Source organism: Nilaparvata lugens, chromosome 9 (genome assembly GCF_014356525.2).
Source record: "Nilaparvata lugens isolate BPH chromosome 9, ASM1435652v1, whole genome shotgun sequence".
Taxonomy (NCBI): domain Eukaryota; kingdom Metazoa; phylum Arthropoda; class Insecta; order Hemiptera; family Delphacidae; genus Nilaparvata; species Nilaparvata lugens.
Genome location: NC_052512.1, coordinates 20,145,806 through 20,169,279, shown reverse-complemented (window position 1 = coordinate 20,169,279; position 23,474 = coordinate 20,145,806). Strand labels below are relative to the sequence as shown.

At 35.7% G+C, this 23,474-nt stretch overlaps 1 protein-coding gene across 3 annotated transcripts; it reads right to left on the bottom strand.

Annotated features, from left to right (window-relative positions):
• Positions 1-309: 309 nt before the first annotated feature.
• On the bottom strand, positions 310-22,758 carry LOC120353073. Of its 3 annotated transcripts, none has more exons than XM_039435611.1 (5): positions 17,197-17,418; positions 9,391-9,531; positions 7,375-7,627; positions 4,249-4,444; positions 310-2,318 (listed from the first exon to the last, which is right to left on the bottom strand). In XM_039435611.1, exons 1-5 carry the CDS (start codon positions 17,262-17,264, stop codon positions 2,059-2,061), a joined length of 918 nt encoding a protein of 305 aa, XP_039291545.1. In that variant the 5' UTR covers positions 17,265-17,418; the 3' UTR covers positions 310-2,058. The 3 variants fall into 3 exon arrangements, with proteins under 3 accessions (XP_039291545.1, XP_039291547.1, XP_039291548.1); XM_039435613.1 differs by lacking the exon at positions 17,197-17,418 and adding an exon at positions 22,582-22,758 and having other exon boundaries at positions 684-2,318; XM_039435614.1 differs by lacking the exon at positions 9,391-9,531 and having other exon boundaries at positions 684-2,318; positions 17,197-17,330.
• Positions 22,759-23,474: the final 716 nt, after the last annotated feature.

The following is a 23,474-nucleotide window of genomic DNA, read 5'->3' as shown; positions in this document are numbered from 1 at the left end:
TAATTAGTCCGGATAATCGGTGCTCCACTGTATTTCCTGGAATTAAGTATTGATATAGGCTCACTTTGTGGGAAAAATGAACGCATTCCATGATCGTCAAGTGAGATGTATTAGTAATTATAGACCTATTTCACTGATTAGCAATGTATCAAAAATTTTAGAAAAACTAATTAAATCAAGATTAATAAGCTTTTTAGAAATTAATAATATTCTTTCTCCTAACCAATTTGGCTTACGCAAAGGTATAAGTACATAATTAGCTGTACTAGAATAATTATCAAAATTTGTAACTAGCAATTTACAGGAAAAGAATAAATGTCTAGCAGTATTTTTAGATTTAGCAAAGGCCTTCGACTCTGTTTCCCATGACTTATTAATAAAAAAGCTTGAGGCAATAGGTATAAGAGGAGTGCCACTTGAATGGTTCAGATCCTACCTCAGCAATCGACAGCAAAAAACAAAGGTTGAGAACCATATGAGTGCAGAGGGTTCCATGAAGTTTGGAATACCTCAAGGAACAGTTTTAGGACCAATTTTGTATTCGATCTTTGCAAATGAGTTGTGCTCCATTCAAATTCAAGGTAGAGTTATAGCCTTTGCTGACGATACAGCACTCCTTTTTCAAGGAAAAAACTGGGAAGAAGTGTTCCAAACAGCAGCGATAGAATTAACAAAAATCACTAGTTGGTTAAGAAATAATTTATTGTCATTAAATTCAGAAAAAACAAAATTTTTAGCTTTTTCTTAAACAAATAGCACAAAACCACACATGACAACAATGAAGCTTCATAATTGTGATAGAAATAGTAACAATAATTGTAATTGCCCACTAATAGAACGCTCTGACAATATAAAGTATTTAGGAATAATAGTAGATGATTTATTGAAATGGAACAAGCACATACAACTGCCAAAATGAGGAAGCTTATATACAAATGCTATCAATTAAGGCGTATCATAGACAAAGAAATGTTAAAAACTGTATACTTAACATTAGTTGAATCTCTTTTAAGGTACGGTCTGTTAGTTTGGGGTGCAGCTAACTTCAGTTTTATAGATCCATTTTTTAAAACCCAAAAACGCATTTTGAAAATAATGGGAAACAGGGAAATCCGGTTTCCAACTGTAGAATTATTTATAGAAAATAGAGTACTCAGCGTTAGGCAATTGTATATATTGTTGTTATTAGGGTATATGAAAAAACATAAAAAAAGGAACCATATCATAAATCATAGCCATAATACTAGAATAAGAGAACGTTACAACCAAGAAGTACCAATGATGAATACAGCATTTGGGCAAAGATCACTAGGATATTTAGGGCCTACAATATCTTATACCATTAGAAATCAAAGGAGAGGAAATTTTCAATAGCTTCAAAAGAAAAATTAGATATTAGTTATTCAGTATTGGGATACAAAGTAGTGAGGAACTAATAGTAAGAAGGATTTAGATTTAAGTAGTATTCTTTTAAGGTAAGGTAATTTATAGGTAGAAAATAGTACCTCGGTTTAGTATCTTCGTACTAGGTGATGCTTAGGATGATAGATATAGTTTTAGATTTTTTGGAATTTTTGTATTATCTGTTGTAGCATAAATTAGTATTCATTTGATGATAACCTCGACACATATATTATATAGTGAGGTATCATTTTCTAAACCCTGAATATTGTTATATTAAAAAATATGTAATATAATGTTATGTATGTATGAATTTATGAATAAACTCCTCTGGATGTGTCGTCCGACATCCAGAAAAATTATTATTATTATTATTAAAGTTGAAATTCAGCAAATAGTTGCTTAAGCCCACACCTTATTCTGAAAGTTTCATGAGAATTGTTTCTTGAATTTTCAATTGAAAGATAAGAAAACTGCAACACCAAAGGCTTAAAGAAGAAAAAAGTGAAATTCAAATTTTTCTCACTTGACATTATGACAGTTTACAAATTAGAGTAATCATAAAATAGTAATAGCTTACATTTATCACATACGTCTAATATACATAATCAATAATAATAGAAAATGATAATGATAATTAAAATAATAATTATTCAATTATTTATTAAGGATTTTGAAATCCAACGTGATGTCTTCTTCTTCTTCTTCTTCAACTTCTCCTCCTTCTCCTTCTTCTCCCGAACCACCGTCTCCTTCTTTCCCACCCTTATTATTGCTTGCTCTCTCTTCTGCTGCCTTATTGCCAGTTTCCTCTCCTCCATTCCCTGTGAAGCACGTTTTGATGAGAAAGCCAATTGATGTCGATCTGCTTGTGGTGCTTTCCTTTGGAACAATTCTTGCATTCAGCAGAGGTCCATCTGCAATGTATCAGAAGCCCTTATGAACTATCCTGGGTGAGAATCATATCTAAATATAATATTTAAATTGTCCGCAAGTCTTCAGTTACTCACACAGCGGCCATTTTGCTTTTTTCACTTATTATTTTTTTCTGTAATTATGGTTGAACATATGAAATTGAAACTTTACACAATCATTTATAACAACTAGACAAAGCTACAAAGAAATTGGGATAATTTTTCAAATTCATAAAATAGAATGGCGGCCATTAAAAATTTTGTTTCTGAATAACTCAGAAACCGTTGGTTTTACAAAGCATGTGCAGGAATAACTTTTTTTACTAAATTCAATTACCTATCGATTGGTACCTAATGTTTCAAGATTGGGCGAATATTAACTGAGGTATAACGCACCAACTAAGCTCCCCGACAGTAAAGCTCCTTTTAGAACCACTTTAGAGGGGATTTACTGACGGCGTCAACTGAGCTCCAGAGAGAGGAGCTTTACTGACGGGGAGCTTGGTTGTCGTCAGCGTCCGAGGAGCTTAGTTATCGTCCACGGTCCCGACAACTACTAGTCCCCTCTAGACCAGTAGGGGATTTACTGTCGGGTAGACTAGTTGACGCTAGCGTGCAAGGAGTTTGGTTGTCCTCACCGAACCCGACAACCAAGCTCCTCGCACGCTCTGAATCTAGCTCCGCAGTGCAACCAGCCTGCACTGCGGAGCTAGGTGCAACCTAGCTCCGCAGTGCAGGCTGGTTGCTTGGCTGAATCGGACTAGGCGCTGAGACAGCAAATAATAGCAGCGTTGGTGGGAATGCGAGCGGCCGCAGTAACATCTTCCACTCAGAAATGGTCGGCGTAGTTCCGCCTAGCGGACAGACGAAAGATCAATCCAGTCGGTTATTTGATCCCTCCAGCCAGGCTCAGCCAAGTAGCCGAGACAATAGAACAATGGAGTGACGGTCTTATTCGCGTTCATCAGCAGTTTTCTTTCTCACGATTATTTTGATTTTTGTGTGTCAATAATAACTCCAGTCACCAGTAAAAAGTTTCCAGAAACGTGGTGTACTACCATATTAATTACTTTTCATGATGATTTTTTATTATTTAAAAACATTGTTGACATTCTGAGCCTTCAGGCTAAACTTGGGGTCGCTGAGAACGAATCTGCAATCAGAATTTCTCTATCACGAAAAATAACGAAAAAAACCCAGCTGTTGATCTTCCGGCAACCTTTAACAGTCATCCTGCAATGCGACCGAAACACTTCCAAGCCAAACACCCATCTCAAATGACAACAACGCCAAGCTGTGAGCAACCATCCTGCACTGCGGCCCTAGGTTAAGTGCTGGAGTTTTCGCGAGTAAACTGACATATATATTTAATGCACTTACTCTATGGATTTGTCTAAATCTCTACAATTGATGTTCAGTAACAATGTGATTATTCGAAAGCAAACTTAATGAGAGAGGCAAATGTTGATTCCAATGCACCTAGAATGTATTCAAGGTACCAGGTTAATTCTATTGAATTATTCACTGGGAGAGATAGCAGAATTGATCTCGTCAGCTGATTGATTTTAAAATTATGATGGACATTTTCATAACGGCAAGGAAAGTTGTGTGCGTGCGCCACATCAGTTTTTGTGTACTGCAACATCACTACATGATCATTACCCTAGGGTATTTTCTGGTTGATGTGATCGGATTGATATAAATAAATGAATTATTAATAAATTAATAATCAATAAATAATTTTCCAAACATTGTTCATCCAGGGAATATTATTATACATTTTAGCTCAATCAATTTTCACCCTAAAGACCCAAGTATGATGAAATCTCCCCCGATGGCTTTTGTTGATCATAGCTCGAACTCTGATCTCATACTTAGGCCTATAAGGTCTAAGCCAATGAAAAAATGACTGTTATTATCATTCTCTGCTTACCATAAATATAAGCGTTCGACCAATCTTGATATTTACTGTAGGTTCTTGCAGTAATTTTCATTGATTTCCGTCCAGACTGGGAAGTAACAGGTTCTATGTTCACCACATCTTTGATTTTAACATCATCGTATTCAACAGTCTTCACTTCACCATCTACTGTGAATATTCTTCTTATCTCATGGAATGCGAATGCTTCCTGTGAAATCACAGATAGGCTGGATATGAAAATACATGATAAGCATGCAAATTCAATGAGTTTTATAAATTGTCACGAAGTGAATACGTAACTAAAAACAAGAGTTTGATAGAAAGATATTTGGAGCGCCGAGCACCGATTATTTATTCTTAAATCTCATTAGTCAATGGTTAACTTAGCCACTGGGCTACATCGACTTACACTGGGCTATCAGTCGATAGCCTAGAATGATAGCCCAAACATTTTGTCTAAATCGCAGCTGTCTCAGCAGTTGGAAGAACTAATAAGATAGCTACAAGTAAAGCACAAGAAGCCATCAAGAACATAGAGAAATGGACTAGAACTTGGCGGATCAGGTTGAATCCTCACATGATGTCTCCACAAGCAGGCATCATTTGTATGTCCCAATAAGAATGAACAACACAGATCATTTGCAAATGACGCCAAGTACGGTATCTTAGGATGACACTGCGTTGGAAGTCGAACGTAAAGAAAAAGAAAGGAGAATTGGATTTTGGTCCCGCCAGTTGTTTGAATTTACCATCGAAGAACATGGCTGCTTTTGTTTTGACTTTTAGCCGAGAAAGCGCTATTTGATTCTGTGCAGTGTGTGTTTTTTCTACCTTTTCCTATCCCCGGCTTTCTATGAGAGACTTGGTCATCATGTTGTGAATTGTGCTCGAGTTGAAACCCGAGAACTTTCTGTTTTTAATGTTGAATGTGTGTGAAAAAAATTGTAAAATCAGCATCTGATAATTTGTAGTATTGAAATAGTACCATACTGTCTGATTTGTGGATTTTCGGATGTAAGGAAAATATTCTGTAGATGGAAATTGCGAAAGCCAGATAAATTACAGTAACCCGTCTGTAATCAAGGTTCTGTCCATCCTGATTTGCATCTTGCACCTTAATAAATCATTTCCAAAAAGGCTTAGTACTGATGTCAGAGGGAATAACTGGTCAGTGTTGCTCTCTGTTATTTATACATATTTTCTTTATCCATTTACAACTCTTGAATCAGTAGTAAAAGTCAACTCATCATCAAAGATTATTAGTACTTGGATATTTAACTTATTATTATACAGTCCATCCTTTGCTATCAGAGCTGTGTAGTCCAGATTTCAAATACTGTACTAAAAAATCAACTGGTAATAATAATATCGAGTGACCTGGCTGGCTCAGGTCTGGTGTCAGAGTTTTCAGGTCGCAACTGATCAATTTCAGGGCCTCTGACATGACCCAATGACTGCTTTTTAGGCAGCTGGGACCGACGCCTTAACATGACCATCCGAAGCACGAGAGTGGCGCGAGAAAAATATCTGGTTATTGGGGAGAAATTCGAGTCATCCAACCCACAATAAATTACTATCTCATGAACAGGTTTCTCGGCATGTGTGGTTGTATGGCATCCAGCTGTGGAGCTGTTCAAGGAGAAGTAACATAAACAACATCCAGAAATCTCAGAGCAAGCAGGTATCGAGGAAGCTCCATACTTTGTCAAAAAGTAAGACCTCCACAGAGATCTGAAGTTGGAAGCAGTCCATTTCATGATAACAAAGAATCCATGAAGAGACTACATAATCACCAGAACATTCTAGCTCTGCACCTTATTGACAACTCTACTACATTGAGTAGACTGGAAAGAAAAATACTATATTACAATAAATCGTATAAATGTTATAGCAGATTCAAAATGTGAAAGTGAAACTGAAAAGTGACACTGGAAGTAACAGTGCATGAGTTGTGAAAGGTTGATCTTTCAAAACTCCCTTAGTGTCAAACCAATCAATTTCAATATAAAAAAGTACGGGTTTGAAGAAGAACCCGTTTTTATTCATCTAAATGTTCTTCTATTTTCTCTCGTTTCAATATAATTTTTTCCTAAATTAAAACATTTTTCCAAGTCGGAGTTTATTTAAGTCAAACAATTCTCCAAGTCCGAAAAATAATGTCAAGAAATTTTTCCAAGTCAAATACTTTTCTAATTCAAAAGTAAGGTGAGATAATGTCACGCGCAGAAGTTAGGTTAGATGATGTCACGCCCGGATGTTAGGTGTGACGTCATGAGCTTAGTTAGCATAAGAATCAGCCATGCGCTCCTCTTGTTAAAGACATTGGAAAACAGCCGCCAAGAGTCAATGTTCCAAGCTAGTCTATGTTCCATGTGAGTCATATCTATGGGAACCCTTCAATAAGTTAGAGACTGTGGTAGATATAATACTGTTACCTTCAGGATTAGTTATTGTTCGAATACTCTACATTTTGACGTACAACTGAATTTCAACCCCTCATAAGGGAGTGACTTAGGGGTTGTAACTCGAATATTTTAAATGTAACCACCCATTGTGTGAAACATCATTTCAGAGACCTTTTCAAAACAAGAAATATGGCATCAATAATAATAAAGTTTCATGTTACTTGTATCCAAAATGGCGGCTGATTGAATTTTTAGCTTTTGAAGAAATGAGGGGTTGTAACTCAAATATTTTAAATGTAAACACCCATTTTGCGGTACATCATTTCAAAGTCCTTTTCAAAACGAGAAATATGACATCAATAAAAATTGTCTATGATACTTTTATTCAAAATGGCGGCTGATTGTAATTTTTAGTTTTCAAAGAAATTATTGCTAAAGGAATGGAAACTTCAATCAGCCGCCATTTTGGATACAAGTATCATAGGACATTTTTGTTGATGTCACCTTTCTTGTTTTAAAAGGGCCTTTAAAATTATTCATCACACAATCAGTGTTTACATTTTAAATATTCGCGTTACAACCTCTAAGTCACCCCCTTATTAGGGGTTGAAATTCAGTTGTGCATGTCAAAAGGTAGAGCATTCGATCAATAACTTATCCTGAAAGTTACAGTATTATATCTACAATAGTCTTCAACTTATTGAGGGATTCTTTGAATGTTGAGTTGCCTCACCTCATGAACAATGCAAGTAGAAATCACTACTTTCACTTTCACGTTTTTCACACGTTTTTTTTCCTTATCCATGACAATTATTGATAATTTTGGATGACTCTGCATAATAGTTGTTAGCACATGCGTAAACTGGTTTCTCCGGCTCTGTATTCTAACTCTTTTCTCTCTTTCATTACTTGACTCTGCTCCCTCATCAGCTTCCATGTAACCTCTATCCTTTTCTGCTTCCTGCCCTTGCGAAAATTGGGTGCAACTGTTGAAAAAAATAAGCTTCTACAGACTGTTCCAATCATTTTCATCATTCAGGATTAAACAACATTAAAAAGTAGCTACAAAGCATACAGTGCGTTTTACATAGTAAAAATGAGTACTTGTCATAGGTTTGTAGAACATTGAATTATTTACAGATGGAAATTACTGAGATGTTGCAATTATTCGAATGCTAATGAATTTATAATAAATGAAAATCCAAAATAAATGCTGTAAATCACCCCGAAGACTTCTGCTACTGCAAATAGGGTGAAGAGCAGGGTGAACTACAACAGGGTGAACAGCTAGATGGAAACTGGATGAGCGCTACTATTCAAAAATTATTTGTCAGCCCGGGAATCGAAACCAGTAGGTACCTCATAATTGCCGGTCAGGAATGCTTACCCTTACACCAAACTGACAATCCTCTGGATAGTAGCGCTCATTTTATACGATTCAGTCCACAGATTGAAATTACTAAGATGTTGCATTTATTCAAATGCTGATGAATTAATAATTATTATTAAACGAAAATCCAAATTTAATGCTGTAATTCACCCCGAAGACTTATGCTACTGCAAATATTGACAACAGAGTGAACAGCTACATGGAATTTCGATGAGCGCTATTATTCAAAAATTATTTGTCAGCCCGGGAATCGAACCCAGTACCTCCTAATTGCCGGTCAGGAATGTAGAATGGCTGGCCGCTATGGCTTACTATAAAATGAGCGCTACCATTGAATATAGAAAGAAGTCAAATAGTTCTGTCTATAGTCATAGACGCTACTAACCAGAGATTGTCAGTTTGGTGTAAGGGTAAGCATTTTAAGCAGTACCATTTTGTATCATTTCGGGTTACCGAGAAACACAGTTTTGAATATAGAAATTGGTCATTTTTTGTGTATGGTGAATATGGGCTAATATACACTCAATGAGGAATTTTCTATTTTTTTATCTAATTTCAGTTATGTACAAGATTGTGAACCGCCTTGAAGAGCTGTAGTACGAGGAGATCTGATAATTTTGTCAGAAGTTATAAGTGTTTAAAGTTTTGGTCCTTGACGTATCCCTATGTGTGAACCCCCCCCCCAACCAAACCAACACTAGGAAATACTGAAATTAAGTATATCTAACGGGTGATTCTCATTAAACATAACATTCATAAGATGATTTTAGTCGAAATATGGTTTTTTGTTGGGAAGGCCTTGAAAAGGTATTATAATGGAAAATTTGTATTTTGGCTGTAGGACATGATTTTCTATTTTTGGGTGTATTCCCCTCCCACAACTACTGAATTTGAAAACCCCTGAGAAATACTGTTCAGAATTGATTTTTCTTTCACGTGATGTGTGGTTTTTTATCATTACTGGAAAAAGATCCAAGTTGTATATGGTAGAAGTGGTAGGTTTGCATAATTTTGAAAACCCTTTAGAAAAATACCCCTTGTTTGAAGATTCGTAGCTCCGGAATCAAAAATGTTAGTCCTGCGCAACAACTCTATTGGAAATTTTTTATCATCAATTTTGTAGGGAACCTGGAGTTTTTCGAGATTAAATAAACAAATTTATAAAATTCCGAAATTTTGGGGGTTGTGGGGGTAAAGCCGCCCCCTGGCGAGTCAGCAAATTGCAGATTCAAATTCAGCGCCCCAAAATACATATAAAACCGTCGAGAAAAATTCTTTCGGGGCTGTTTCCTGAAAAACGAACATTTGACTGGAATTGGTAATTTCTTCAATTTTGCAAAGATCGATAGGAGTACTCACATTATATTATTTTTCTGTTTTGGTACTCCTGCTGTAAGGGGTATGACAGAGTCGGCTCTACCTCCAGGAATATCCCAATTTATTTTCAGTATGTAATCATTGCCAGTAGATGACATCGTAAGTGTTTTGGAATCCCCTTTCCTGGAAATTACCATGAAAAAGAGATGTTGGTGATTGTTGAACGAGCGTTAGTGCGTTCTCCCTTTGCCTTATTGAAGGCCAAAGTCTTTGTCAGTATGTTTGTATGTCCTACAATAACTCCAGACAGTATTGATCAATCAGCTTCAAATTTAAACACGTATTCTTCTAACCTTTTTACAGGTAAAGTTCGTTAGACAATAAAATTGACTCACTCCTTCGTCCTTTTCCAGGATATAAAAATAGCATTGAAAGTGCATAAGAAAAATAATTGTTGTGATTTATCATTTAGTCAGCTAAAGATTTCATTGCATGCAATTACGACAGTTTTCCCATTCATTCATAACTTCAGCTGATGATATCTGGAAGCTATCACACAAACAGATCTACATGCACTGACACATAATTTCAGCTGGTTGATATACAAATACAACATAATAACTTTCACATCAACAAACTGATTGAGATATCAATGTGCGGTTTTCGCCATTAATTTATTTTCTCGTGGAATGTCACCCTGACTACTTGTCACCTACGGAGCACCAGTTGTCACAACTTACACCCCCGTGGCGCGGGGAGGAGGGATCAAGCAATTTTTACTGGTTAGGTTGTAGAATTGAATTCTAAGCACTTTTGGTTCAGTAACATTTTCCAGTCAAACGCACGGTTCGGAAGATATTCACCATCTTTGGTATTTTAAGGACAATTTTTTTCGAGTTGATTGAGAACAGAGAAAAAATGAATAATAAGCCCTTTTGATGAATGAACTAGATGAACAACACAATTCTAAACACATTTTGTTCAGTTATATTTTCCCGTCAGACGCACCGTTTACGAGTAAATTGAGCCTAATGCTCGGACAGTCAAGTTTTCATCAATCAATGATACGGTAGATGACGCGATCACATATCTACAAAATAAAGGGAAGTATTGGATTATACATGGCGAAAAACGCACATTGATATCTCGAACCGTTTGAAAGATATTCACATTATTAAACAATACCATGCAAATCAGAAATGATATACATACATAATTGGTATTGATTAATAATATGACTATCTTCTAAACGGTTTGAGATATTGATGTGCGGTTTTCGCCAATCATTTTGTGTTGAAATTCCGTTTCGAAATCATGTATCGCATGACCACCTTCCTTTTTTTAAAAAAAAGTTGCATTCAAAATGTTGGATCCAAGATGGCGGACCAGATTTTTAAAGTTATAGTAAAGTGGATTTTCCAATTTGAGTATCCCCAATCACACCCACCTCGAAATCACATTTTTCATGAGATACGATAAGCCGTTCTCATACTTTTTTCTTCCCTTTCTGCTTTGAATAGTGTTGATTAATAATGAGAATATCTACGGAACGGTTTAAGATATTGATATGCGGTTTTCGCCATTCATTTTGTCTTGAAATCCCGTATTGAAATCATGTATCGCATGACCACCTTCCAATTTAAAAAAATAAAGTTGCATTCAAAATTGCGGATCTAAGATGGCGGACCAGATTTTTAAAGTCATAGTAAAGTAGTATTTTCAATTTGAGTAGGATCCCCAATCACACCCACCGTCAAATTATCATCAAGAATGATATATTAAGCTGTTCTCGGACTTTTCACCCACTCTGTATATGAGCTAGAGCGATTCCTCAGAGCTGTAGCTAAAATAACTTTTTGAGAGAAAACTTAATACGGAATCTGATTAACCGCGTTCAGTGATTCCAAAACATCATTGTCTCATTTATACAGGGTGATTCATAATTATAGTAAAATATTTTAATACGTGATAGTAGAGGTAAAAATAAGAAAAAAAGTTCATATAAACATATATCCATAAACGCTCCATTAGCGAGCTATACAGGATGAAAGATTTCGCCCGGAATTCAGTTCCTCTGGTGCAATACACCGATGCTGAATTGTTTGGGGACTAGTTTTTGAAAAACTTATGCTGGATTCATATGGAAAAATATCTGAAAAATTGAATAAAACTAGTCGGGAAGCTGTAGTGTGAGTAGTTTTTGAGAAAAAAGTTGAAATATGCAAAAAATCGAAGTAGAAAAACACAGACTTCTACGTTTGATGCCCAATAACTTTCTTTAATGACCAGTAAACATATAATTTTTCGCAATAAAAATTGTAGAGAATTTAATTCTGAAAAGGATTCAAATGAAAGTTGGATAAAATGTATTCTTATGTAGTACATTACACGACAAAAATTTGCTGTTTTATGAGGAGAGAACTAATAACTCATAAGTTGTAGCTGATTGCAAATAAAATATTCGGTTTTTTAGGAAAAGTTTTTTTTATGAAAGTCATCATCATCATCATTATTGGCACTACAGCCCATGTAGAGCCTTAGCCTTCACAACCACATCCTTCCACCCCTCTCGACATTCTGCTGTTCTTCTCCATCTTCTTACACCCAGTCTGCGCAAATCCTCTTCCACATCGTCAACCCACCGCTTTCTTGGTCTTCCTTGTAATCTTCTTCCTCCGGGTTTGCCTTCCAGCACCATTCTTGGCACCCTCCCTTCCGGCATTCTGCACACATGACCAGCCCATCTCAGCCTCATACTTTTCACAACAGATAAAATACTGGTCTCTTCGAACAATCTTCCTAGTTCCTCGTTTGTTCTCATCCTCCATATTTCATTTTCCTTGGTTGCTCCAAAAATTCTTCTTAAAATCTTTCTTTCCCATCTCTGAAGCAGACCTTCTTCTCGTGTAGTCAATGTCCAAGCTTCGGCCCCATATGTCACTATTGGTCTTAAAACTGTTGTGTAAATTTTTATTTTGCCTTTTTTTGACACATTTTGGACTTCAGGATATTCTGCAGGGCGAAATACACCCTATTTCCGGACATTATCCTAGCATCCACTTCTCCTGCTACATTATTCTCTTCCGTTATTAGGGTGCCCAAATACTTGAATGATTTCACTTTCTCAAAGGTTCTACCTGATAACTGTATCTGTGTTCCATCATTCACTGGCCTCCTGGACATAACCATCACTTTAGTTTTCTGCATATTAATTTCCAGGCCTACTTCTCTTGCCTCATGTTCCAGCTTTTCATAGATCTCTGTCAGTTCCCTCCTGTTTCTTGTTAGTATGGTCACGTCATCTGCATAAGCCATTATTGGCACATCCGGTTGAAGAGTGTGCCCCCGGGGTTGTTGGTGGTTACCTTTCTGATAATATTTTCCAGCACTGCATTGAATAACATGGTTGACAGCACATCTCCTTGCCTCAGTCCCCTTCTCACCTCAAAATCATCTGTAACACTTCCATCAATCTTGACCACAGCTCTGCTTCCTTTCATCGTCATACTTATGAGACGGATCAGCTTTGTGGGGACATTTAACTCTCTAAGTGCCTCATACACTTTCACCCTACTGATAGTGTCATATGCCTGTTGGAAATCAATATATATCTGATGCACGTTGACATCAAACTCATAGCATTTTTCCAGAATTTGCCTGATTGTGAAGATATGGTCGACTGTTGATCTTCCTGACCTTACTGAATACTCAGTAGGGTGATTCCTCTGTAGTTTCGGCACTCCATTTTGTCCCCCTTTTTATGAACTGGACAAATTATACCAATGCTCCATTCTTCTGGCATTTTTTCTTCTAACCATATTTCATTGATTAGAGCATGCATCCTCTGTACAAACATGTCCCCTCCTTTTTTAACAAGTTCTGCCGTTATTAGATCTAACCCAGGGGCCTTATTGTTTGCAAGATCTTTGATAGCCTCTTTCACCTCATTAAGCATTGGTCTACCCACTTCCTCTTGTACCGTTCTCACATCATCATAAGCAGTTTCAGTTTCTTGTTGGCCATGGTTCAAGACTTCATCAAAGTGTTCTCTCCATCTCCTCTTTATTCCTTGTTCATCTCCTATCATATTTCCTAATTTATCCTTGCAGTACACTGCCTGGGTTGAAACCCTTTCTTATCTTCTCTTATTTTTTTGTAAAACTTTCTCATCTCTCCTCTGCCATAATGCTCTTCTATACTCTCCAACTGCTGCTTCTCATATGCTCTTTTCTTTCTTCTACATAACTTATCCGCTATCCTCCTTTCTGATCTATAATCTTCCACAGTTCCCCGTGTTTTTCTCTGGATCATTTTCATTCTGGCCCTATTTCGTCTTTCAATTGCAGTTATGCATTCTTCATCAAACCAGCGAGCCTGAATTTCCTTCTTTCTAGAGCCAACAACTTCCCTTGCAGCTCCAATCACACTTTCCTTCAGAATACTCCATTTCCCTTCTACTCCCTCAGTGTTCCATGCATGCTCTTTCTGTTCCAGATAGTTCTTCAAGCATTCCTCATATCTGTGTGACACCGCCTCTTCTTTCAGTTTTGCCACATCAAAACGAGCTTGCGTTTTTGCTCTCTTATTGTTTGTCACTGCGATACGCTGTCTACAACCAATCCTGACCATATAGTGGTCTGAGTTTATATCAGCCCCTCTACAGCTTTCCACATTTGTTATATCAGTACAGTGTCTTTTATCGATCAAAATATGATCTATTTGATTTGATGTGACCCCGTCTTTTTATGAAAGTAGCATATCTAAATGACATTGAACTTATACCGAAAGACCAGTAGATTATGCTATTGAGCCTGGGAGGAAGCTCGAACAGAAGTAGATGATCTCCTATGATTCCTGCCCAAATGTTTACTGAAAACTGATGTTGTGGAAGATTAGGATTGATGGCATGAGGATTCTCAGCTGCCCAAATATGTTGGTTGTGGTCGTTAACGATAGCTGTTCTTGTAGAGTGTGCCTCGTCGATAAATAAAACGGTTGTTGAAAAGTTTGGGTTAGCAAGTTTTACTAAAAACCATCGGCAAATACCAGCACGGAGAATACAGTCTCGTGGAAATAGAGTATGAACATTCTGGAGGTGGTATGGATGTAATTGTTGCTATTTTAGTATCCTCCAAATAATAGATTGATTGACATTAAACTGCACTGACAATTTTATTCTCTTGTGCTCTTCTCTGGATGTTCATAAATTTCATTAAGAACTTGTTCTTCTAACTCAACAGTCATAATAGATGGAGGTCTGCCTGCATAAATGTGCTCTTTGGATATCAAAGAATCTGTTTCAGACAGACGTTGATGAATAGTGGCAAAAAACCTTGAACTTGGACATACTCGGTTAGGAAAGTTCTCTTGATACAAACGTCTTGCTTCAGTACTATTGCAGTAGTGTCCAATTCCATACATTAAATGCAAGTCAGCTAATTCGGAGTATGAATAATGTCTAAGATTACCTGCCATTTTTTTAAAGTTAACACTTAACACAAAAGCAAAGTGGAATGGTTACAAATAACTGGTTAATAGATTAAACAAAAAACACAGCGCGGTTACAGTAGGCCTAACTTACAATTTTTTTTTGTTCAACAGTGAGCTAAAATATTTCTGAAAATAATTTTCAGCTGATAATTTCTTTTAAATATTTTCTTATTTAAAACATAATAAATCAGCTGTTTTGGAACAGCTGTTATTAAAATCCATGTTTTATTTGCAATCAGCTACAACTTATGAGTTATTAGTTAGTTCTCTCCTCATAAAACAGCAAATTTTTGTGGTGTAATGAACTACATAAGAATACATTTTATTCAACTTTTATATGAATTTAGTTTACACAGCTTACATAATCCTTTTCAGAATCAAATTCTCTACAATTTTTATTGCGAAAAATTATTTGTTTACTGGTCATTAAAGAAAGTTATTGGGCATCAAACGTAGAAGTCTGTGTCTTTCTACTTAGATTTTTTGCATATTTCAACTTTTTTCTCAAAAACTACTCACACTACAGCTTCCAGACTAGTTTTATTCAATTTTTCAGATATTTTCACATATGAATCCAGCATAAGTTTTTCAAAAACTAGTCCCCAAACAATTCAGCATCGGTATATTTCACCAGAGGAGCTGAATTCCGGGCGAAATCTTTCACCCTGTATAGCTCGCTAATGAAGCGTTTATGGATATATGTTTATATGAACTTTTTTTCTTATTTTTACCTCAACTATTACGTATTAAATTATTTTACCATAACTATGAATCACCCTGTATATGTATCCAATGCATAATTTCATTCGATTTTAATCTTGAGTTTTTTGGAGAAATATTAATAAAGGAGGATGAGCATAATTTCAAATCAAACAATTTGCTTGAGTAGAGTAGACATAAAGGAGGATAAGCATAATTTCAAATCGAACAATTTGCTTGAGTAGAGTAGACATAAAGGAGGATAAGCATAATTTAAAATCGAACAATTTGCTTGAGTAGACAAATATGATGAGTACATGCTAGATCGAGATAGGGCTATATGCTCACCTGAAGTGAAATTAGTGATGATAAACAAGGAAATGTAAGCGAGGTTATAAATAGTGACTCATCAGTCACTATGTAGGTGTAATGGAACCCTTATCAATGATTCACCTTTCATAATACTATATCATCGTGGCTGTCACTTTTTTCAAATTCAATCATAATATGATAAAACTGCTGCCTATCAACACTCAATACTCAGAAGCCTAACTATAGAAATTTGCAAAGAAATTTTATATGAGATCGTAAGTACAGTTTGATTACGTGGTCAATATTATCAAGGTTTCACTGTATTATTCTCTGAATTATTGATCACTCTCAATACTCAGATGACCAAATATAGGGTTATTTTCATATGAAAGTAGATTCTCCCATATTTGAAGAGATTTCTTACAGTCATATCCAAGCTCTGGGTCCAAATTATTTCAACAGAGTGTTGACGTGGTCACAAAAATAAAGTTTATATTAAACAAAACTCCACTTCAAGTTTTCTGAAAGAAGTTAGAATCATATCAATTTACACTTTCGGTAATTTTATTCAAATATCTGACTTGATGAGAATATCAAGAAAGGGAAGCAACTAGCTATCGACATAGAGAAACGATAGTGTAAGTGTTACGCTATTGTTTCTCTATGCTATCGATAACTACCAGCTGAGAACAATCGGATCACAGAATCTTATCACTTACAATCAATTAAATGTATAAATTAAGAAAAACACTAAAAATTATCAGGTGCCCTTAATTTTATTTAAACACAACACTATATTGAGGTCCACGTTATAATGGCAGTGGAGAAAGGGAGGAGAACATCGTCGCCGATCCTCTTTCTTGTCAATGCCTTCAATACACGGTAGCTGATACTGGTTTATTGATGTAATATTAACTGTTCATTCTCGTTTAAAATATCCAATTATATTTCATTAGGCAAGAAATTATAGTTTTCGATAATTTCATAGTGAAGTTTCATAATTAAGATGAAATATTTTGTTAATTGATTATTAATTCTACACTGTTTAAAGCCGATCTGGCAACAGAGTAAAACGAGAAAGAGATAGCGCTATCGGCTTTGTTGTATGATAGAAAAGGATAGTAATACCATTACTAATCAAGCACTGCCATTATAACGTGAAACTCACTATATTTCCAATACTTCAAGAGCCTTTTTCAAGTGTTGAGAAGTTGAAACTAGTTGTGTTGTGAGAAAATAGAGGGTACTTGACAATTTTTATTGTGTTAAAAAAATAATCAGTTGTCCTAGAAATAAAAGTAGAAATAAAGTAGGTGACATGAAAAATTGTAGAAATTCAATTCTTACTCAATTAATAAGATCAGAAGAACACTGACTGTCCACAACACAAACTTGGAAAACACAAGATGATCCATCGTATCCAAAACTACAACTGTGTAACTGTTCACGAGAACATATCGAAAAACACACGTATTAATCTGATCATGGCCTCTGATTACGTGGTCTGAAGATATTCGTCGATCCGGGGGCGCGACAGTCGAGACCGACGACAGTCGAGGCCTGCGACAGTAGAGGACTGTTTTACAGTCCTCTACGGTCGTAGGCCTCGACTGTCGGGAGTGTACGAAAATTGAAGAGTCCTCTACTGTCGCCTAACGCAGGCGACATTTGAGGCCTCTTTTTCAGGAGTCCTCTCCCGTCGTAGGTCTCGACTGTCGCAGGACTCTGTCGTTTGCCTCGTTTGACATCGACCCGTCGATGCGACCGCGGTCAACGACCGAGAATGAATAAAATTGATTCTAATTTGAGTGTTCATATGTTTTCCTTCTGACATGCGTAAACACTTCCATGAGAACCACAAGAAGCTGGTCGCATAAAATGGGCCGTGTCTCCACTGCGACCGACGACTGCCAATCAATTTAGCAACCGTTTGAAACAAGCAAAAATTAGGACAGAAATATCTGAACAAATATAGAAAATATTCAGTTATTATTGATTCACAGGTTATTAACTTAGTATTAATATAGTTGTGATAAAAGAGCAGCTAAGAAATGTGGATAAGTCAGTTGCTATTTTGACTAATCGACAAGGCAGTCACGACACGTCATTGGATTTGTGAAAAACAAAATATCTCATCCCTCAAAATCATGTGCTGGCGTATAGGCGAACTGTATAAAATAGTACCTTGTACTATTTAACAAGCAATTTCTGTTTATATGTCTATATATGTATAGACGTTTATATTTATCTTTGTATGTCACTGGATCTCGAAAACGGCTCTAACGATTCTCACGAGATTCAGAACATAGTAGGTTTATAATATAAAAATACGATTGCACTAGGTCTCAAACTCGCTGAAGGACATTAAAATGATAATAATTATAATTCATCCTTGGAAAAACAACTGACAATTTTGTCGTCTGTTGCTAATGGAAGTGAGTGAGCGAGTGAATGTGTGTGGGGGACAGACAAAATTATGACTCAGCTGTTGAACTATTGCAATCATTCTATCAGGAACTTAGTGCCGGTTGCACAAAAGCCGGTTAAATTTTAATCTTGATTAATCCCAGGAGAACCAATCAGAAAAGCCATCTTTATGAAACGATCTTCTCTGATTTGGTTCACGTGAAATTAATCAGGTTTAAAATTTAACTTGCTTTTGGGCAACCGGGCCTTCGTGAGAGAAAGTTTCGCATTCCTCTAGGAATTAATCTCAAACTACTGTGATTAGATAGAACCTTTCTGTATGAACTATGAATATATTATTATAATTTTCTCTTTCGTAATAGATTTTCCCCGGTTCACGGAGATAGCTCGGTTCCCCGATATTCAGCATAACCTGGAAGATAATAGAAAAGAAAGGTTTAAAAGGTGAAATTTAGATAAGGGGGTTAGATTTTCTGCTCTTAGATGGCAAAATTTTGGTATTATTCAAAACGTTTTGATAGCTGGAAAGCATAAAGCTTGCATCACATGTAGGTTGGATTGATAGTTTGGCTATATGTCACCGTATGATTTTCAGGGATGCGATATTTTGCCTACATGGATTTGCTCACCAGAATATTTCTGCTTCATTAAAGACTATCTCAACATGAGAAAGAACATAGCTTTGAACTAGACTACAAAACTACCTGTTCGAAAACATCAGACATTTTCAAAAATGTATCTTTCCATAAGCAACAGATGCTCTTTCGAATCTTCTCAAAAGCAACGTGTTGCATTTGAAGAGATACACAAGGAGCGTTTTGAAGTAACGCAAGGCCACTCTAGATGAACTCATCTAGAGTGACCTTGAGTTACGTCCTCTTGGCAAAACACAGCCTATCAGCTGACATTCGTTCAACATGATCTCTCCATTGTTGGCGATACATTTAAACTCTCTCATTCATGAAGAATCTCTGTGTGTAGGGAGCTTCCTCCATCTAGGACTTCAGGGTCTCTGAAACCTGATTTTTTGCAAAGCCGTGAATATTACCCCGCGAACCATACGGTGCCTTGCCTATTACGCTGTTTCAAAGTCTCGGAGGCAAAGTACAGGGCTATACCTACTCCATCAAATTGACTTTTCTCATTAGGGCTACTTTTGAATATAAATAAAAATATAAATCTGAGTACCATTTTCAAATTTATTGTGTCACAAAATAATTTCAAAAAGGGTACTCCGATTTATATACCTACTCCCAAGGTCTATGAAGACAGGTCATGACATTCGTGTTCCTTATGGAGCGGCCATTTTATAGGGTCTTTATGACGGTACATTTGAAAATCCAATCCAATTCAATTTGCTTGTAACAAAATTATGCATTTTAAAAACAATATCCTGTTCCAGATAAAATGTAAATTTAGGTTTTCAATTTTTTAATAATGAAATTTCAATAATAAATGCTTCAATTATTCATTTATGTATTATTAAAAATTGTTCTTATTCTTGTAACTTAAGGATTATGATTCATAAGGCAGTGGAACAAGACAGAAATATGCGAGGCAAACTTCAAATAGAGTTTTAAGTTCCCGATTAATTACATCTAAAAAGCTACAATTCAGTTCCTAGTTGGAATCTAAACATTATCATTCTGTCGGAACAATTTATTTTTCAATTCAAAGCCAAGCAATATTCCTTGAACAAAATAACACATCGTGTTTTCAATCTATAATAATAATAGCTGATAAATTTGAAAATTGGTGAACTAGAACCCCATGAAATGGCGATTTTGCAATGCATCACTGGATTGTGTCATGACCTGTATTTATAGACCTTGCCTACTCCTTTTGATATACTGGCGCTGACTTTGGGGGTGGTGTTGGGTAATACCTACTATTACTCTCAAGTATATCACTATCAAGTTATAGTAGGTATTGTCTGAAGTAATAATAGGTATTGTGATCGAGGGGGGGGGGGTTCTGGGGTGTTGGAGGCACCCCTCACCTCATTCAAAGTATAACTTGGAATGTATGTAGTGATTATAATGTTATAATAATTCAATGATAATTTATGTTGATTAGTTAGAATCGAAATACTTTTTTTGTGGAAAATTATGACACTAACCTTATAATTAAGAAACCTAGTATACAAAAGTATTCTAGGTACATTGGTTATATATTGTGGCAAGATGTTCGATGCACATCAATTTCAATCCAAAATACATTTATATTGCACATCAATACAAAAATTATGACAAAAAAAATTGGTTTTTACATAATTTACCTTATGTATAATTACAAAAATAACTTAATTTCATGAATAAGATAAAATAACCATAAACTAAAAAAAATAGAAAAGTGCAAAATAAAATGCGCACCCCTAGGCATAAGCCCGAATGAGGTGTACATTGAAAAAAGTTGCTCAAGTACGAAACATTTATAATTATTATTGACGAGAATCACCATCAAATTATTTGAATCTCCCCGAATGTACATTTATAATTTAATTCGGATTTTCGATCAATAATAATTATTTATTAATTAGCATTTGAACAAATTAATGCAACTACCAATTTATTTCCATCAGTACGAAACATGTTGTGACAATTACAACGTGAGTGTCAGCATTACCCACAAAACAAAGTTGTCAGATTCCAAATTATATTAATTAGTGAAGATTTGATGAGATAAAACGAAATTGCAGATGAAGAAGAACGGAGGGTAATATAATACAAAACAGCAAAATATGATAATGGGAATACAAAGAATGTACAAAGATCAGAAGAAATAGGTCAGACAAGAGGAAGAGAGAGAACGGGATGAAGAACAAAGTATGAATGATCTTGATGTGCGATTATTGATCATTATTACCATTCTATCAACACAGCTTTCAAGCCTCGTACTATACTTCGTGCAAATCTTCTTCAGACTTAGAGGTATTTACTGTGCACAGAAATGGAGGGAGATCAGCCAATTGCAGTGATGGATTGAGTCATAGGTGGAAGCGTAGTTGTCAATTTGTTGAATAGAGTCAGTCGAGTCTGTGATTGCAGAGAGGAAACTTCCAAAGTTCAACATGAGCGCTTGAATTATCACTGGAAATTATTAGAGACCGATAGCCGCGCAAACAATATTGCAAAATAGCAGCCGTTGTATCCCTACATCTGTCTGCCTTCTCAGCTGCGCATGTCCATCCCAAGTCGGAAGTTAATTTGAACAAAGTATAGTAGAGTTAGGGCCGTTTGCACATTATAGATTTCTAAACTTGATTAAGTTAATCTGAAAGTTTAAACTTGAATCGGTTTTCTCAATCCAGTTTAAGTTAAACTAGTTAAGCGTTAAGTTGGTAATAGAATGTCATTGTTTATAATATCAGGAAGGCTAATTTTTACAGGAAATTTGTTATTTGTTTACAAACCATCAGTAAATTAAGGTTATGAAGCTACTATTTCCTCGTTCAAAATCCACAGAACTGTAAACTGTACGGTAATTAAAGTGGAAAGCGATCAAGAAATTCTTCAAAAAAAATGATGAAATGCATGCCTATTAGAAACAAATTCTAACTTATATTTATTTGGTACCAAAAAATATAGGCTATTATAGAATGTAAGATAAAAACCTTATTTTGTTATAAAAATCTACTTAAATCTACTACGGTCTTCCTCGTTTATTAGAAATCTCTCGAAAGCAAAATATCCCAGTTATGTGTTATTAAAAGCATGTTTTCTAATCAAAAACCACTGATAAATATTGTCTTATTTTCTATCATTTGTTTTTTTCAATCGAATATTAAATTGGCACTTGCTTTACTCAAGCATACCCATTAAAATTCTCTATTATCCCAGAAATTTGAATGATTCGTTTTTTGCCCAATTTTTCTCAATCCAAAATTTCTTAGCAGTCATCTTTATCAATGGCATTAGAAACTTCTATCAAATCCTGCATTATAATCATTTTTACATTTAAATAATGATCCACTTTAACTTAAATAATTATTATCGTCTACAGAAGCATTAAAAACAACCATCGAAAAATAATTTACTATTTGTTTCCCCATCAAATCTTACAGATGTCTAGTTAATTCAAATTATTTTGTTTAAACCTCCTGTTTTGGAGGTTTAAACTTTCCCAGAGTTTAAACTCAATACAGAGTTCAAACTGATACTGCGCTAACAGAATTGTAGTTTAAACCAAAAAAAATCCAGATTTGGTTTAAGCTTTAGCTCAAACTTACACTGTGCAAACGGCCCTTATATTAGTGGTCTAGTAACTGGCATACTAACTCTACGGAGCTCACTCTACTCTACTTACTTGGTTGTTGACATATTCTCCAAGTCTGATGTTAATTTTTACAGAGTATAGTACTTGCCCAGGGAACTCTACCACTAAATCTACTAATGAAAACCTGGCTTTACTGAGAGGCCCGCATCTCTCCATACTAGATCCGCCATCACTCCATATCCAGAAGTAATAGTATCTTGAAATAATGTCTACATACCACCGTCGATCCGATTGGTTGACCACAATAATCATTGTTACCCTTTTCTTCCTTGAATTGTCATCAGTCTTCATGACGTTCACTAAATTCATGTAGATTAGTATTGGATGGTTATTGTGGCACTCTGATTGTCCTCAACTCACCACCCTTGTCCCAGCCACCAGTCAATTGGTCTTAAGTGATAGAGAGCCTGTCAAAGGCATTGGTAATTATTAATGTTTCGTCTGCGTTAGGACTTTCAATAAGGCGCTTGCCCGTTTAACGACATTTCATTATTTGTATCATCTGCTATAAATTATTATGAACTATAGTATGATGCTGTTTCTTTATGTTTGGTATTGAGGTTTGAGGACGAATAAAAAATAATGTTCTCAGAGCACAACATTAATTTGAATAATGAAATTGTGTAGTGAGTATTCGAAGGATCAGCTTGACAATTCAAGCAATTAGGAATAGTAATAGAACGAAGAAATGTTGAAGCCAGAGTATTCAAAAAAATGTGGTGTGGCGAATTCACACAACATTCCTTGCCGTTATGAAAATTTTGACAGAAACCGCCTCGTGTGTATCCGGCGAAGAGTTGAATTTCCGAAAATATAATTTAGAATTGATCAGCTGACGAGATCAATTCTGCTATTATCTTCCAGTGAATGATTCAATTGAATCAACAGTTGCCTCTCTCATTAAGTTTGCATTTGAATAATCA

Excerpts from the sequence above, each read along its gene's own strand:
- LOC120353073 (XM_039435611.1), bottom strand. The coding sequence starts at position 17,264 with ATGGATCATCTTGTGTTTTCCAAGTTTGTGTTGTGGACAGTCAGTGTT. Across the intron at positions 9,532-17,196 it reads CTTCTGATCTTATTAATTGA|GAAAGGGGATTCCAAAACAC; the intron begins GTAAGAATTGAA and ends GGTAATTTCCAG. Across the intron at positions 4,445-7,374 it reads CTACTTGCATTGTTCATGAG|GAAGCATTCGCATTCCATGA; the intron begins GTGAGGCAACTC and ends GTGATTTCACAG.